The sequence below is a fragment of the Sciurus carolinensis genome, chromosome 13, assembly GCF_902686445.1.
Source record: "Sciurus carolinensis chromosome 13, mSciCar1.2, whole genome shotgun sequence".
In the NCBI taxonomy this organism is placed as follows: domain Eukaryota; kingdom Metazoa; phylum Chordata; class Mammalia; order Rodentia; family Sciuridae; genus Sciurus; species Sciurus carolinensis.
The window spans coordinates 63140304-63158988 of record NC_062225.1 but is presented as its reverse complement, the minus strand read 5'-3'; the positions used below and the strand labels follow the sequence as shown (position 1 = coordinate 63158988).

Here is an 18685-nt window from a genome sequence, read left to right as displayed (position 1 = left end):
GCGGAAACAGCCGAGAGGCGGTGCGGAGGGAACTGAAGAGGCCAAGGCGCTGGTCACGGGCGGAGGGATACGTTTCCATGGGAACACCACGATCTCGCCTGTAAACCTGTGGTCTTCCCGCGGCTTGCCGCCGCGTCCCCTCCCTTCCCCTCCCCCTTTATCTGAACCCCCCGGCTCCTCCTTCCCTTCCCCCTACCCCTTACCCCCTACCTTTTCATTTTCCGGTCTAGGAACCCTCAGCGCTAGTAATCTTAGCACAGGTGCATTAGACCCGCCTATGAAAGGCTGTACAATTTAACCGCTGATGTTGCAGTTATCGCCGCCTTTCTTTTGGGGGGCCTGACCTAGTCTGCTACTCAGAGATCTTTGGGGCTCATCAGAGGTAACCGGGAGTGTGGCCAGGGTGAGAACTCCACGAACCCCGCCATTCTTCGTAATGGCCTTTGCACCATAGGCCTCAAAAGGGGTGATGCCCCCGGAGACTCCGGGTGATACCTCCCCTGTCCTACACCGACTCTCCACCCTTTGTAGAACAAGTCACAGATTTAATCTTCAACGTGGTGGTTCTGAGTTTTTGGAGTCTGGGGGACAAAGGAATAGAATTGTGGGAGTTTTTCCTGGTTTTGTTGAAATTGTGACAAGATCCTAAATCCTTAAATCATTTTGGCTAGTAGCCATTCCGAAATTATTTGCATCTGAAGTACAAAGTAATTTATTTGTTCTTCCTTTCTAGTGCTTTCTGCTTTGTATTGTAGTAACATCTCATCCACTAATACTCAGATCCTGAGACTTGGGACGTTTAGGTCATCATTGAGTTTCTCACCTCAGTGGAGACAGCAGTCATGCTTGATACTCAACCACTCATCATATATCAAATAAATGAGCACCTTTTCTTTACATTAGAATTGCTTAAAATCCAGTTTTGATTTTATGCAATGAATTTGCCATACACCAACTCCATAAATACAGAATTAAGTTACTTTTGTCAACCCCCCCCATCATAGATGTTATATCATAGACACTTGGAATACATGAGAGTTGGAAATGTTACACATAAAAGAGGAAATACTTAGGTACTTGTAGTTTTATCTTTTTCATCTGTTGTAACTTCACTTGGTGTGTATAGGTGTTTGATGCAGAGTACAAGGAAAGGAGGCCTACTTGGTGAATAAATTATGGATTCTCTCCAGGTAATGCTATAAATTTATACATATATAGTTTTTCAAATTTATCAAATTATGAAAAGAATTAATCTGTCTGTCTCAAGAAAATCTGTTGCAAGAAAATAGAAACTCTATAAAGTGTGTAATGTTTGTTCTCCCCAAATCTTACTGATTTTTGTTTTTATCTGCTTAACAGGGTTCTGAAAAGCATTAAGTAATTATTATCAAGATTTTTTTATACTTAATGAAGGAAAAATAAATTCTGTAAAGCCTCACTAATTTCACTTTCTTCTATTTCTTCTATTAAGAATTTAATGAATTTATGGAAACTACCATTGGACTAGCATAGATAATTTACTGAAAGATAGTACCTATTATACCACATAGCTCCTAATAGGCCTCAGTGAATATTTTTTGGTTCTGAAGACAAAGTCTGTTATACCAAAGAGAATTTCTAAGCAAATAATAATAGTGTAAACAGAAGCAGTTTTTCAACTTCTAAAAAAAACTGCTTTCAAATACATTAAAGGAAAGGGGAAAGGAAGCCAAGGATGTAGCTCAGTGGTACAGCACTTGCTTAGCCTGCCCTGGGTTGGATGCTCAGCACCACACACACAAAAAAGAATAAACTCCTAATTCTTCTGATATGCCTCTCTTCAAATGGATATTTGATAGGCTTATTACCTGTGATTTATCCCTATTAAAGCAGAAACAATTCTTGATCAGGTTTTGCTAAGCCATGACGAAATAATCATATTGTATACTGTTTCCATACACTATTATACTAAATATTATTTCTGTAAGAACACATAACCAATTCTTTTCACTAAATGTAGGTACAAATCAGGAATATTTTATTGTGCAGAGTACTTTTATTACTGCTGATTCTCTTTGAAATTATTTTTGTCATGTCATTTTCTACCTCTAGAGTTCCATGTCAATCAAGATCACGTTCCCAGATTTATTTTGAATGTGAGATTTAATTCAACTCAACAAATAGCCTAATATTTTCTGATATGAAATATTGAGCAATTCTTAACATATTCCAGTTGTTAAATCTTAGCAATATGATCAGTTTAGGAAAGGAGAGTAATTTACAATCTGTTTACATCAATTTTTTAAGTCTGCAGTTCCTACATTCAGTATTTCCAGACTAGCATTAAAGAAAAGTTTACTTTTTAATGGTACTTCCTTCACCATTTTAGTTTCACTTTTAAGCTATTATCACCATTTTAACTTGGATAGGAAAACATTAAAACAAGAGGGAAGAAAATTTAAGTCTCTTGCACAAGTATCTATTGTAAGAACAGTCTTTTAATATGTATTTATGTATGTACTGTATATGTATGCACTGTAGGTCAGTCCATACAGCCGTAATCAACTATAGCTTTCTTTTCTTTAAAAATGTTATGATCACTAATCCCTCCAGAATGCTATTAGGAAATTCTGGGAAGAAAACATTTATAGAAGCATGTTTATAATTCTTTCATGCTGCATAAAAAATTAACTTCCCATTAGCCAAGTACTGAACTTAGAATCAGTACTAAAGTATGAGAGGTGGGGAGAGCAATAAAGTCCTTTGGCTAACTTGGAAGAGTGAAACTGAAAAAAGGAGAAATGTGAAGCAGGAGTGCCCCACTGGGGTGTGGGGGAACTTACTTAAGTAAGTGGTTTAGGAATGTAAAACAATCCAGGGAATTGTTTCTGAGGAATGCCTGATTGTATTAAAAAGTGTAAAACCATGAAATCTTTAAAGACTTAAGCTAATAAATGATATTGTCTCTTTCTAAACAAAAGAAAATTGGTGAGAGGGACTTGGTGTCTTCACTGGAGCTACACAAACAAGCTTGGTTTATTCAGCACTGTCTTGGAAGGAGGGAATCTTGTAGCTAGGAATGTTTTAATTAGGGAAGTAGTGGGTTTTTTTTGTTTTGTTTTGTTTTGTTTTGGTTTGGTTTGGTACTGAGGATTGAACCCAGGGACACTTTACCACTGAACTACATCCCTTGTACTTTTATGTTTTGAGACAGAGCTTCACTATGTTGCTGAGGGTCTCTCCAAGTTTCTAAGGCTAACCTCAAACTTGTGATCCTCCTGCCTTAGCCTCCCAAGTTGTAGGATTACAGGTGTGCACCACCATGCCCAGCTATCCCCGGCTCTTTTCACTCTTTATTTTTAGACAGTGTCTGACTAAATTGCTGAGATTGGCCTGGAATTTGCAGTCATCTTGTCTCAGCCTCTAAAGTAACTGGGATTACAGGTGTGCACCACTGCCCCTCGCTAAAATAGGGATAATTCTTTCAAGTGAAATCCTTCAAGACCATTTTGCATAAGAATTTAACATACATAGAATTGCTTGGGGTGTTATTAACAATGCAGATTTCAAAGTCTACTCCAAAAATGGTGTTTCCTTAGATATGGGACTCACCTAAGGAACCTATCTTATTAACCAGCTCTGGGCTGTACTTCGGCACTATTTAAGACCATTGTCTTTCCTTTGATTTTATTTGGGGGTACAAGGGTGTTGGACCCAGGAGGGAGCTACATCCCCAGCGCTTTTTTTTTTTTTTTTTTTTTGGGTACGAGGGATTTAACCCAGGGACATTTTACCACTGAGCCACATTCCCAGATCATTTAATTTTTTATTTTGGGACAGGGTCTCACTGAATTGCTTAGGGCTTCGATAAATTGCTGAGGCTGGCCTCAAACTTGGAATCCTCCTGCCTCAACTTCCCAAGTCGCTATGTTTACAGGTGTGTGTCACCATGTGCCCAGTTTGCTTGATGTTTTGATGCTGATCTTCTAGTCTGTGGAGAAGATTGTCTTCTATAAATTAATAAGAACATTTTAGTTAATAAATCCTTCTCTAAGGTAAGAGTACAATGTAATGATTAAGAGCATAAACTCAGCTGGGTGTGGCAGCACACGCCTGTAATTCCAGCAGTTTGGAATACAAAGGCAGGAATCACAAGTTCAAAGCCAACCTTAGCAATTTAGTGAAACCCTGTCTCAAAATAAAAAGATCTAGGGATGTGACTCAGTGGTTAAGTGCCCCAGGGTTTAATCCCTGGTACAAAAAAAAAAAAAAAAAAGCGTAAATTCACAGAATATGACAGTTGGGTTTAACTTTTGGCCACTCAGGTTATATAGCAGCCTACCCTTGACCCTAGAACAAATTATTTAAAATATCTTTACCTTTCCCGCCTACAAAATGGTGTTCAGTAGGAGTACCTACTTCAGAAAGTAGTTAGGATCAGATAAGGTAAACCTAGTAAATAACATTGCAGTATCTAGCAGATCCTGAATATTTAATGAATATTTTCTGTTGAAAGTAATAGTTTGATTAGCTTGTGTCAGTTGCTAAAAATTTGATATGGTGTACATGCATTGACAAAATGGAAATTTTGTTTCTGCAAAGCTAGAGACAAGACTCTAGAACATGGTGACCATCCTTGAATGGTCAGCTAACTCCCTATGAGACATCTTTGCCTTCACTCATTGGCTTCAATAACAACAGAATTGTCACTTTTCTTATGTGACCCAATCCACTGAGAAAAATATTGACACATTTAAAAAGCAACAATTCAGTTAAGAAATCATCAGGTAAGGTAGATTCCCAGGAATCCCAAATTCAAAGTCTGAAAACTTAAGGGTTCCATCCAGAGATAATTGCCTGTGGAATGGGGTGATAAATGTTCATGAGCAATGGAGACATGATAGGAAGGGCCAGGGATGTAGCTCAGTGGCAGAACACTTGCCTAGTGTACCTGAAGCCCTGGGTTTGATCACTGGCAAGACAAAGAAAAAGAGATGAGACTGGAAAATTGTGGTCTTTCAAGTTAATCTAGAAAAATTAGGCATACCATAAAGAGGGAAAAAAAGGCAAATAAAAATCTATTCCAGGGCTGGGGATACAGCTCAGTTGGTAGAGTACTTGCCTTGCAAGCATGAGGCCCTGGGTTCAATCCTCAGCACCGCAAAAAAAAAAAAAAAATCTATTCCAGCTAGGTATACACGCTTGTAGCCCCAGCTACTTGAAAAGCTGAGGCAGGAGGATCATGGGTTCCGATCCAGCCTGGGAACATAGTAAGACCTGTCTCATAAAAACAAAAACAATTCCAAAGCTGTTGACAATATATTACAATTCCTTTATCGATAATTAAATTTAAACTACTTATGAAAAAAATGGCTTGAAATTCAGGGTTAGGAGAAATTGTATGAGCTCACTAGTCTAACCATCTTGTTTCTCAAATGGAACTAAGACCAAGAGTACAATGGTTTCCAAATCCTGCTACAAGGACCATCAGTCCGAACTTTGACAAAGATTTCTCCAGTCTCAGAAAAATAAGAATTATTGCCAAACTCTCTTTTTTTGGGAAGAGCTAGGCTTTATTTTGCAAATACAATGTATCATGTGTGTGTGTGTGTGTGTGTGTTTTAAAATGTTCCCCCAACTATTTTGTTTTTACAGTGCTAATGATTGAACCCAGGGCCTTGTGAAGGCTAGGCAGGTCTTCTACCACTGAGTTTCATATGTACCCAGCTCTCCCCTACCTTTTTCAATTGAAAGAATGCTAACAGTAATTTTTTAAATCTTACATGCTTTCTTGATAGATAAAATGTTTGGTTCCTTCCCTACCAATTTATTTCCAATCTTTCTAGTTCCCCAAATCCAAGTATCCAGAGTCTCTAGTAGTGAACAAGTATGAATTTATCCTGTTAAAAAAATTCATGCAGGCACAGTGGTGCACACCTACAATCCTAGATTCAGGAGACTGAAGTAAGTTCCAGGCCAGCCTCAGCAACTTCACAAGCCCGAGTTTCAAAATAAAAATAAAAAGGGCTGGAGGTGTAGCTCAGTGGTAAAGCATCCCTGAGTTCAGTCACCATTACTGAAAAAAGAAAAAATGTCTATCCTCACTAATAAGTCCAAATATAAAAAACAACACAGTATTTTCTCAGGCGTTCAGAGAAATGATATCATGCACTTGTAGGTCAGCATGGAAATATGTTTTTAAATGTACTTTGGCTCAGCATTCTCATTTCCTGGAATTTATTATAGGAAATAATCAAAGTTAAGCATAAAGATTTACATGCAAAAATGTTTTACAATCTTACTTATAATGTCAAAAATTGGAAATAGCCTGAAAATCAAACAAAAAGGGATTGGTTAAATATGGTCATTTAAAAATCACATAGAAGAATTTTTTTTTTCTTTCTGATACTGGGGATTCAACCCAGAGGCACCTAACCACTGAGCCACATCCCCAGCATCCCCTCTTTTATGTATATATATTTTACTTATAGAGACTGTGTCTTGCTGAGTTGCTTAGGGGGTCTCTAAGTTGCTGAGGATGGCTTTGAACTTGCAAACCACCTGCTTCAGCCTCCCAAGTCACTGGGATCACCAGGAGCAGGCGTGCACCACTGTGCCCAGCTATGTAGAAGAATTTTTAACATCAGAAAAATATTCATGATATACAGTTAAGTAACAATAGCAGACTCCAAAACCAAATATATGTATACTTGCTGGTTTTATAAAAATAAATTTGGGCTGGGGTTGTAGCTTAGTGGTAGAGCACTTGCTTAGCACATGTGAGGCACTGGTTTCAATCCTAAGCATCACATAAAAAATAAATAAGTAAAATAAAGGTATTGTGTCCATCTACAACTAAAATGTGTAATAAATAAATTGTGTTAATAAAAGTAATTTTCTCACTCTTGTGTGTTTCACAGTTTTCTACAATTTTTTTAAAGTGATGGGAGTGCCTGGAGGTAGAAAAGTTCCAATTTGAATTGAAAAATCACTAGTTAGTAGCTGTGTAAACTGAAACATGGTACTATACTTACCATTTTACGCTTTAGATTTCTCAGGAGAAAATGGAGATAATAAAGGACTATCTATTGTTGGGGAATATTGGGAGTGAAGTTTACCTGCATTTTGATCATTTTCTGGTTTCTTATGATCTGCACTCTTTTTTTTTTTATTTTTTTTTAGTTGTAGGTGGACACAATATCTTTATTTATTTATTTTTATGTGGTGCTGAGGATGGAACCCAGTGCCTTTTGCACGTGTGAGGCAAGTGCTTCACCACTCAGCCCCAGCCCCAGCCCCATGATCTGCACTCTTATAATAAGACAAAATTAAATGTCATCTTATTTTGAAAATTAATTACAAATACTTTAGTTGGAAATAGTAATGGAGAAACTAAGTGGGATAGTTAATAGAAATATAATCAAACATTAGTAATATATATGCTCCCAAACTGTTAACTATGTTTGCCCCTGGGAAGTGGGATTGGGTAGAAGATAGGAAGGAGTTTTTTGTTTTTTGTTTTTGTTTTTTTGCAGGGCTGGGGATTGAACCCAGGGCCTTGTGTGTGCAAAGCAAGCACTCTACCAACTGAGCTATATCCCCAACCCTTTTAGTTTTTTTTTTTTTTTTTATTGTAAACAAATGGGATACATGTTGTTTCTCTGTTTGTACATAGAGTAAAGGCATACCATTTGTGTAATCATAAATTTACATAGGGTAACGTTGGTTGATTCATTCTGTTATTTTTTTCCCTTCCCCCCACCCCCCCTTTTAGTTTTTAATTGTATAGTCTTCTCTATTATTTGAAGGTTTTGTGTTTTTATAAACATATATAGTACTTCTGTAATGATTTTTAAATGTGGTAACATGCCCTTCCCCCGCACTTCGCCACCCTTCATTTCCCTCTACACAATCCACCCTTCCTCCATTCTCTCCCCTTCTCCGTTATGTATCATCATCCACTTATCAGAGAAAACATTCGGCTTTTGGTTTTTTGGTATTGGCTCGCCTCACTTAGCCTTTTTTTTTTTTTTTTTTTTTTTTTGTCAATGGACCTTTATTTTATATATCTATTTATTTATTTTATTTATTTATTTATATGCAGTGCTGAGGATCAAACCCATGGCCTCACGTATGCCAGGCAATCGCTCTACCACTGAGCCACAACCCCAACCCCTCCCCCCATACCTTTTATACTTTTCTTCATACCCCTTCTTACCTTCTGACTTATTTGTTCATTGCATGAGTCTTTACCTAATACAGTGCATAGTGAATGATCTCTAATAGGTTCTCAATAGGATTTGTTAAATTAATTAATTTTACTAAAAATCTATTTCAGCTGGGGCAGTGGCACAGGTCTGTAATCCCAGCAACTCGGGAGGCTGAGGCAGGAGGATTGCAAATTCCAAGCCAGTGTCAGCAATTTAGCCAGGCTGTAATCAACTTAGCAAGACTCTGTCTCAAAAAACAAAACAAAGCAAAAGCAAAGCGCTAAGCAACTCAGTGAGACCTTGTCTCTAAATAAAATACAAAATAGGACCGGGAATGTGGCTCAGTGGGCTAGTGCCCCTGAGTTCAATGCTTGGTATCAAAAACAAACAAACAAAAAAAAACCTCCTATTTCAGTGTCTTCAAATAGTTATTGCTCAATTAACATTTGCAAATGAATGATTTTCATTTGCAAAACAACAACAAAAACTCAACATCCCACTTTATCCTAGGATTATTCTGTCTGGTTACACATCAAGGGAAGTTGTTTATTGCATATTTATGCACAATTATCCCTATTGGCGCTCTCTCCCCCTGTCTGCCTACATGCAGCTGAGTTTCTCATACAGATTAGCGCTCAAGGTTACTCATACAGTGTTTCTCATACAGATAATTTTAATTATAAGGTTAAAATTCTCAAGTTGGTTTTCTCAAGTGTAAAGAAACAAACTTTCCTGAATTATGCTGGTTCCACTTATTCTGGCACAATATTGGAAGGCCACTTAATTTTCCATCCCCTCATATTCCAGGGAGACAGTTTCACTGCAGTTAAATGTCTTAAGTGAGGTGCTAAGGAGGTCCAGGTTTTGTTTTCCATAGAAGCCTTCCATGAAAGGAAAGTTTGGAATATTAAGGTGTATTTTCTTGGAATTCTGGGGGAGAGTAGAAATCACTTTACATTTTCTTTACACACCTAATCTAGAACCATAGTAAAGATATGTATACTCCCTTTAATTTTTTTCTTCTTCAAAAGCTTGTACTATGCTCCTAATAAGTGTAAGCTTATCATAAAGATAACAAATGTGTGGACTTTGCCCCCAAAGAATCCTAATAAGATATAAACATAAAAACATATACATTATTTACACCAAATTGATTTGACTTACCTCAGATTTAATAACAATTATTCTTCCTTTTGTTTGAAATATTTTTTAATTGTACATGGACACAATATCTTTATTGTGCCCGACCAATCTATCATCTCTTAAATTGTCTTAAAATGCTTTTGCCTATATTTTTGTTAGTGGAGTTTTGCCCCCTCTACCACAATTGTCTCCCAATGGCTAAATCTTGTAGAAAGGTTTCCTAGGATTTTCTTGGCTTGTGATCTTATCCCAAAGCTCAGCTGTTCCTAAAAATCTTTTTAAAAGATTTTTTTTTCCTAGTGAGAGCCTTCCTCCCTGCTATTGTAAATCTTTAGGCATATTTGAAAATATTTCATGTTTGCCCAAGCACATAGAACTGCCATGTACAAAGTAGATGGTCAATAAATTTTTGTCAAGTGACTTGTAAAATAGAAGTTGAAATGCTATAATGTATAGCATGGTGACTATGACTGTGAGCTCTGACCTAGACTTGAATCCTGGTTGTGCATACACTGACTTTGGGCAAACCACTTTGCTTCTATTAGACTCGATTTTCCCTCACAGAAAAGAGAAATGACAATAATATATACCTCATAGAGTTGTGAGAATTAAATGAGATAACACAAACAAAGCTTCTGACAGGTGTTTTCTTTTTTCCCTGCTTGTAACATGTTGATTGTGAAAATTATGTAAAATAGAATAAAGCACGAATACTAGACTATGAATATTGTGAGGGATGAACCAAATCTAACTTTGTAACCATTGTATGCCTAATTCTTAGCACGGTTGTTGTATCTTAGGTGCCCAGTATTTGCTGAATGTTTTAGATAAAAAGATAAACAGACAGTCTTGATTTACTACGATTCAACTTATTTTTTTGTTTTTACTTTATGATGGGTTTGGCCAGATAATAAATGCATTTTGAACTTAATGATATTTTTGACTTATGGGTTTATGGGGAAATAACTTCATTACATAACCTCATCATAAGTCAAAGAGCTCTACAAACTGGCTAAAGTGACTATTTCATCTTGGTTAGTATCTACAAACTGAAAACTGTGATAACCATTTGATTAGTGCTAATTTAGCTTAATGACTAAGTGCCAGTCATTATACTTGGTGGTGAAGACAGATACAAGAGACACAATCAGAAGACAGATACAGAAATATACACATTTGGGGGCTGAAAATATAGCTCAGTGTTAGAGCACTTGCCTACCATTCATGGGGCCCTATGTTTGATCCCCAGCACCACCAAAAAAGGAAAACAAAAATCCTCTTTACCTGTGCTTTGTATATCGCCTTTGGTCACTATTTATTTATTTATCTGTTAGGATGTTGGGGGTCAACCTCGGGGCCTCACACATGCTAGGTAAGCGTTCTACCACTGAGCTACACCCCAGCCCCTACCACTTTTTTTTTTTTTTTTCTTTTTGGTACTGAAGATTGAACCCAGATGTGCTTTATCACTAAGCTACATTCCTGGCCTTTTAAATTTTTAATTTTGAGACAGGGTCTTAATATGTTACTCAGATGGGGCTGGAATTTGTGATCCTCCTGTCTCAGTCTCCCAAGTAGCTGGGATTCCAGGTGTGCCCTTGTGGGCGTTCTCTGCATCCTTTTCATTGAATTGTTCCTTTCTGTATCTTCAGTCTCTCCCTCCTCACCTTACTCGAACCTCCTAAATGCCTGCTCTTCCTGGCTTCATATTAGCCTCCTCTAATCTGTTCTCCTCTTTGGGTTGATCTTTCCAAATTAAGAAAACTTGGACAGCATATAGATACAGAGAAAACATTTCAGACAGAGAACATTTTCACAAAAGAAGAGCAAAAGGAGTGTGACTCAACCAGGCAGTGGCATATTCCTGTAGTCCCAGCAGCTCAGAAGGCTGACGCAGGAGGATTAAGTTCAAAACCAGCCTCAGCAAAAGCAAGGTGCTAAGCAAGTCAGTGAGACTGAGTTTCTAAATAAAATACAAAATAGGTCTGGGGATGTGGCTCAGTGATTAAGTGCCCTTGAGTTCAATCACTGGTACCCCCCTCCCCCCAAAAAAAGAAGTCTGACTGTGCCTCTATTACCAAAAGCTTGGGGGCTCCTACATGAACAGTCCACAAACCAAACCCCATTTAAAACAATTCACTAAGCACCTACTGTATGCCAGGTTTTGAGTTGTGTGGGAGGAGGGGAGTACAGAATAATATTTTTGGGGTATCTACTATATGCCAGACGCTGTTCTGTTTTACATCTATTAATTCTCCTAATTCTTCCAACCACTCTCTGGTAGAGGTGCTATTAATCCCTATTAGCAGATGAGGAAACAGAAGGCACAGTAAGTGACAAGTGGCAGAATTAGGATTCAAACCTAAGTAATCTAACTTCACAGTCCTTGCCTTTCTCCATATTTTAACCCTAGTAATAAGGTTCTGGTAATAAGCAGCTAGGAAATCGTGCCCAGGCTGAGGTCAAGAAAAGAGGTCAAGAAAGAGACATCTCACTCGGCAAGAGTTTGGTCACCAATGGGAAGATGTGGGAGGAGAGAAGGAAAGGGAGTCTAGGGTGAACAATGATACCAACCATCCAGATAGGGAATACAAGAGCAGGAGGAGGAGATGGTAGTTTTAAAGATCAATAGATAATATCATTTTTCCTCCTCTGAGTTCAAAACCCATTCGATATAGATGAAAGAGTCAGGTGCAAGGAAAACAAAATATAACCTTTTTGATTAAGTTTATAGTGACTATAGTTTCAAGTGTGCTGCCCAGTGCACTCAATAATGCTTGACCTCTTAATTAACTGGATTTATCTACCTGGTCTGGCACAGCTGGGGATCGGAACACAAACTCTCCTGTTTTTGATGTCAGACTTTGAATAGGCTGACTCAAAAAAAAAAAAAAAAAAAAAAAAAGGATTCAGAAGGCATAAAGCCATACTTCGAAGTTTCTTCTGTCAACTCAGCCAGAAGTCAGCCCATCAGCCTGGAGTATTCCTCTGGGAATGTTCCTTATGGGAACATTAGGAATAGAGAATAAGTTCACTCTGTTCTAATATCTCTTAAATTTATATTACTGACTATACAAATATTAATCCTTGAAGTGGGGAAAAGTGAATCTAATCATAAAAATGTTAGACAAAAAAAAAGTAAATCTTATTGCAGGGAATTTAGTACATTTATAGCTTTTATATGTTCTTTGGAATTAGGTAATTTAGCAATTATGGGACAGAAAGTTGAGTTCGCAACTTGCTTTCAAGAAATTTCTAGAGGGGTCTGAAGTGGTGTCAACCACCTGTAATCCTAACAACTCAGGAGGCTGAAGCAGGAGTATTGTGAGTTCAAAGCCAGCCTCAGCAACTTAGTGAGGCCCTAAGCAGCTTAGTGAGACCCTGTCTCAAAATAAAACATAAGGGCTGGGGATGTGACTCAGTGGTTAAGTGCCCCTGGATTCAATCATCAGTACAAAAAAAAAAAAAAAGAAAGAAAAAGAAAGAAAGTCCTAGAAGGGCCGGGAATGTAGCTTAGTGGTAACAGCTATGAGGCCCTAAATTCAATCCCCCAGCACAAAAGAAGAAGGTGGTGATGGAGAAGAAGAAAAGGGAGGAAAGAAGGAATTCCTAGAAATATTTTACAGATACCTTATTTCATTTTGCAATTTATGAATGCCTACTTTGTTCATAGGAGTGTGCTAGAACTGGGATAGAAAGTTAAATAAAATAAAAACCATTCCTTAAAGCTCTCAGATTAAAGATAAAAGCAAAAGTATGAATAATTATAACAGTGTGAGAAACACTAATAGAAATGTATTAAGAATGCCATCAGGTGGTTATGTTAACAGATTTAGATAAGGTTCAAAGTAAAATTTTTAGTTATCTTGAATGGAGAATAGTCTATGGCATATAATTTGGTTTAGGCCAGAAGAAAGGACACTGTCCTCAGGTTGAATTTGGCCATTGCCTAGGTTGCTCTGAATAGCCTAAATCTAGCCACTACTCCCTGTCCCTAGTGCTGAGAATCAAACCCAGGGCCTTACACATGGCAGGTTCTACCACTGAGCTGCACCCCTAGCCACTATTGTTGCCACCCAAAGATTAATTTCCCTTCTTATGGACAGCGTGGTTTTCCCACTCAGAATCAAGTCTTTCAGCTAATTGTGTGATTAACTCTGCTTTCCAAAGGATGGTGATTACAGTTGCTAATCCCCTGAAACATTACTGAACTCTAAGATATAAAAACAAGTATTTACCTAAAATTACACCTCTGAGACTATCCCATCTCAGAGACTCACCATCATTTTTTCCTCAGATGTAACCTATTTTCCTTTTTCCTTCTGCATAAAAATCTGCATCTCTTTCTTCTGTGTTCTTCTCTTTTTCCTTTCCTTTGATTATCCTCCTTGCTTTACCTCTCCCCGTTGTCTTTTTACTTATTGAAATAAAGAATTTAGCCAGGTGCAGTGGTGCACACCTATAATCCCAGCTACTCAGGAGGCTGGGTCAGGAGGATCACAAGTTCAAGGACTGCCTAATGAAACCCTGTTTCAAAATGGAAAATTAAAAAAGGAATGGGGTTGTAGCTCAGTTGTAGAGTGCCCCTGAGTTCAATCTCCAGTACCACAAAACAAACAAAATTTAGGTATAGTCTAAAGTATGTACTTTATTTATATGTACTTTATTTATATGAATATGTATATGTATTATTTAATTTAAAATTTTTGATACTAGATATTGAACCCAGCCCTTTTTATTTTTTATTTTGAGACAGGGTCTCACTAAGTTGCTTTAGGGTCTCTCTAGGTTGTTGAGGCTGGCTTTGAACTTGAGATCCTCCTGCCTCAGCCTCCCCAGCTACTGGGATTACAATGCCACTGTGCCCAATTCTAAAGTATTGTAATGATTACTTTTAAGTGTCATGTTTGCAGTTTTTACTTTTTAAAGTAAATTAATTGAAACTTTCATGTTGTTATGAATAAGTTAGTTTGCTATTTGTAATTGGTCTTCATTTATGCCTACTCCCCAACCTGACCTTGCAATTGTTAAATGACTCCTGGTAGAAGAAATGATTTCCTACCAAGATACCATAGTAATGCTGTGATGACAATTGTCATAATCGAATTTCTATTTTTTCTAACAGGAACAATGCTGGGAAGTCTTTCTAGTTTATTTGGCTTTCTCTATATCCACAGTCCTGTGCAACCGGCCATATTGTTTTCTCCAAGACCTAGCTAGCTTTCACAGAACGTGCAAGTGCGGAGATGGTGCTAAGAATAGCATGGGAGGGATTTTTCATTACCATAGTCTTATTCTTTGGTCTGGACAATTCACCCCTTCTTTAGTCTTAACTAGAGAAACTGAGTAAATACAGTCTCCTTTCCAGCCAGATTCAAGGTCTTCCTGTTCAGAGGTTTACAGATCTCAGAGTACAGTTCTGCAGTAAAATACACAACAGCATGATCTTGCAAAATTGATAAATTGAAGGAATGGTTACAAAAGAACTCTTCTGTTTATGAAGGATTTACTTTGCAATGTTTTTAAAGCGCGCGTTTTCCTTAGTAACTTTCAAATGATTTGAACTTTTCAAAAAGGCATCTTATGGGTAAATAAAATTATCTTTTTTCCCCCTTGTCTGACATAGATATCCTTGTGCTGCACCTCACGGCTAGTCGTGTGTTTACCTCCATTTTAACAGCAATACCTCACGTGGAGCTTCAGGTGAACTAAAAGACCCTGGTTAAGACAGCAGCAGCTACCCTCATTGCATCCACATCACTCCACCTTGGATATTTCTCATCTCTAAGCGGAGAAGCAAATATGCCTCTTATTCTAAGAAAAAGAGAAAATGATCAGGAGGACAAGTTAAACAGTACACACACTACGCGTACTTTAAGTGAAGGAGAAAAAGATCAGGAGATCAGGTTAAGTAGATCACTTCCTCTAAGTAAAAGAGAAAATGTTCAGGAGGACAAGTTTGAAGATGCCTATGAAATTATCCCTGTGGCAACAACAATGAATCTACTATCTTCCTTGGAAGAATGCACAACTGGATTGTACTTATTTCTAAATAACAGATTCACAGATGCAATAAATCTCATTCACCCGTGGTCTAAAAACAGCACATACCATGCCCTATTATATAGTATGCTTATGGTTGTCAAAGCTATCCTGACTTTTGATCCACAGGACATACAGATTGGGATGACAGCTGCAAAGGAAGCCTTGAAAACCTGTAATAATTTCCGAAGAAAAACTAGGATAATGACTTTATCTCGAATAGTGAGTAGACAGGGAATAAAAGCTGTCAAAGAAGAAGAATTGCATGCAGAAGTCTGTTATGCTGAGTGTTTGATCTTGAAATCTTCCATAGCATTCATACAGGATGACAGTATGCTCAGTTTTCTTAAAAGTGGACTCAGCGTTGGGTCAAGTTACCAAATATACAAAGATTGTCAACAGGTATTAACACTAATGCCTCACAACCAAAGCAAAGCCCACAGACACCTAGTTGGTGGAATAAAATTTGGACTTGGATCGTTCAATTTAATGTTATCACTTGTGCCACCAAAGACACTTAGACTTCTCAATGTTGTTGGACTTTCTGGTGACAGGGAGGTAGGTTTGGCTTTGCTTCATGAGAGTGCATCTGAAACCCATATAAATAATATCTTAAGTGTTTTCACTCTACTCTTTTATTACAGTTACATCCATGTAGCTTTCGGTGTTGAAAAAATTTCCAGTTTGGCTACAGAGAACCTCTTCCTCATATACCTCCAGAAATTTCCAAACTGCGTTGTACTTAAATTTTTTCATGCACGTTTTAGTATGCTGAGAGGAAATTTTGAAAAGGCACAGTTGAAATTACATGAGTGCATTTTTACTCAGAATGAGTGGAAGCAGGTTCATCACCTCTGTTACTGGGAACTCATGTGGTGCCACATTTTTCTGCAGGAGTGGAAGCAGGCTTATCAATACGCCCATCTACTGTATCAACATAGCAGATGGTCCAAGGCAATATATGTGTACAGTAAAGCTATCATATTGGCTTTACTTCCTCCTGATTTTGTGAAATCAGTAAGTGATAACATGACCTCTCTTTTCTTAAATGTGGAAAACCTGAGAATCAAAATTTTAGGCACCCCCGTGCCAATAGAAAAGTTTGTTGCTGAGAAAGGTCAGCGCTATGGCACTACTACGGGCTGGTTTACAGCCCAGCCCCTTCTGGAATTCATTTATGCCTGGAGTGGTTTCCGAGTCATGAGCAAAAAAGTAGAGCTTATTGCAAGCTGGCTATCAATAATTAACAAAGGAAAAGACCTTTTGCAGGAAAATCCAAATGAGGAATATGGCACAGATGACATAAGTTTGTTAAATTTGCTGAAAGGGCTATGCCTGAAACACCTAGGCAAATATTTGAAGGCTGAGCACTACTTTAATCGTGTTATTCAAAAGGAGAAATTTTTAAGATATGACCACTATTTGGTGCCATATACTTACTATGAACTGGGAATTCTGCACTATCTAAAAGGTGATTATGCCAATGCAACAAAATACCTAGACAACATAAAGAACTATAAAGACTATTCCATGGAAGCCCGATTACAGTTTAGGGCACATATAGCCCTTGAACAAATAGCTAAAGAAAAGTGATTTAAACACAGTGTGCTTTTGTTTAGCATAAGTGGAATATCTACAATCAGCAAAATAGTTCGCAGGCAGAAAAATCACTTGTGGAAAAAAAATCCAAGAGGCAGCTGCTAAGAATATGATCAGTAACAAAAAAGAAAGGAATTGGCCATTTCTTTTTGCTCTTTCTTTCCCCTTACCTATAAATGTGATGATTAGACTTGCAAATGGAGTGATGTACATTCTTGAAAAAGAAAAGGCAAATGATTTACATTATAAAAGTATTGTCTTAATGTTCATGTTTTTAAAACCTCCAAGGTAATTTTTAACATCATCTTAGATAATGTATACAACTTGCAAATAAAATAGGAAAAGTAGTCACACTCAGGATACCAGTGCCCTGTAAATGTTTTTTATTTAATTGTTAAAGAAAATGACCTTGAATGTCCTACTGATATTTCAAAACAATGATACACTGAATAGCATAAACTCTGATGGTTTTCCCTCATATACAATCATTTTTATTGGTCATCTGTATCAGAGAATTTTTCCATTGTGTGAATGGGAGCATTTTTTACTGTTTCATTAGGAAGCTCAAATATGGGTTTATAATTTCCCACAGGATAGAAAAGAAAGACGCACACCCCTCCTGCACACATACACATACAAACCCTTGGGAGATAAATGGAAGGGGCCAAAAGGATAGGTCACTGGGTAGAAAGAAAAGATCGTGCCTTTGGAGGAAGAGTTTTGCAACTGAGTAACTCTCCCTTTCATTGTGCTCCCTAAAGTGTAATTCTTACTAAGATCTGCTCTTCAACATAATGAAACCACCTGCATCTATTCATGCGGCGAGGCTAATCAGAGTAAACAGCAACTATAGGGATGAGGCAAGTTGTTTTACCTGCCTTAGAGATAAAAATCAGTTCTTAATGTTTAGACCAGTAAGTCTGGCTAAATATATCCCTCCTTCTTGTAGTCACCCTTTAAAACAGGTTGCTGGGAAAGTGTTGCTTGCTGAAACACATTAGCGCAGTACATTATCTTAACACTTTGGGTGTCCAAACAGCCAGTTGGAGCACAATGAGGAGCCAATAGTTCATATTTAGCATTAAATGCTTTTAAAAACATTTTCCTTGTAAGTTAAAAATAAACTTTTAAGTGAACAACTGAGCTTAATTATTCCCTATTATTTAATTAGTATAGTATAGTGATTAAGAGGTTGGATGCTGGGGCTGCAATTATGGCTCAGTGGTAGAGCGCTCTGGGATCAATCCTCAGCACCATACAAAAATAAATAAAATAAAGGTATTGTGTCCATCTACAACTGAAAAATATACTTAAAAAAATACCTATCTCATGGTTCTACTATGTCAAGGTAGAGCCAATAAGCATTTTTTATTATTACTGCTACTACTGAAACCAAAATTACAGGTAATCAGGTTGAATCGGGGAATGGAGGCCATCTGAGTCTGGGAAGTTGGAGACCGCCCCTCAGAGATTAGAATGTCCATGTCTCCAGAGCCCTTTTGATCACCAAGGTTAATTACATGCCTATACTACTACTCCCAAAAAACTGCAGGCAGGGAATCGCTAATTAATACCCCCTGGGTCCCAACCTGCCTAAATCACTCCATTTGGCCCCTATGAAATCCCCACCCCCCCATCTCACAGGCATTTCCTGGGTCTAATCACATAGGCAAGAAGGAGAGATAAGGTGGGGAGAGAGCAGGAGATAATCT

The 18685-nt window shown here is 37.7% G+C and overlaps 1 protein-coding gene across 4 annotated transcripts; it reads left to right on the top strand.

Annotated features, from left to right (window-relative positions):
- The first annotated feature begins 23 nt into the window (after positions 1-23).
- Positions 24-17781, top strand: LOC124963282 (tetratricopeptide repeat protein 39B-like). Of its 4 annotated transcripts, none has more exons than XM_047522910.1 (3): positions 24-100; positions 1127-1190; positions 14959-17781. In XM_047522910.1, exon 3 carries the CDS (start codon positions 15135-15137, stop codon positions 16965-16967), a length of 1833 nt encoding a protein of 610 aa, XP_047378866.1. In that variant the 5' UTR covers positions 24-100; positions 1127-1190; positions 14959-15134; the 3' UTR covers positions 16968-17781. The 4 variants fall into 4 exon arrangements, with proteins under 4 accessions (XP_047378866.1, XP_047378865.1, XP_047378864.1 ...); XM_047522909.1 differs by having other exon boundaries at positions 32-382; XM_047522908.1 differs by having other exon boundaries at positions 32-403.
- The last annotated feature ends 904 nt before the right edge of the window (positions 17782-18685 follow it).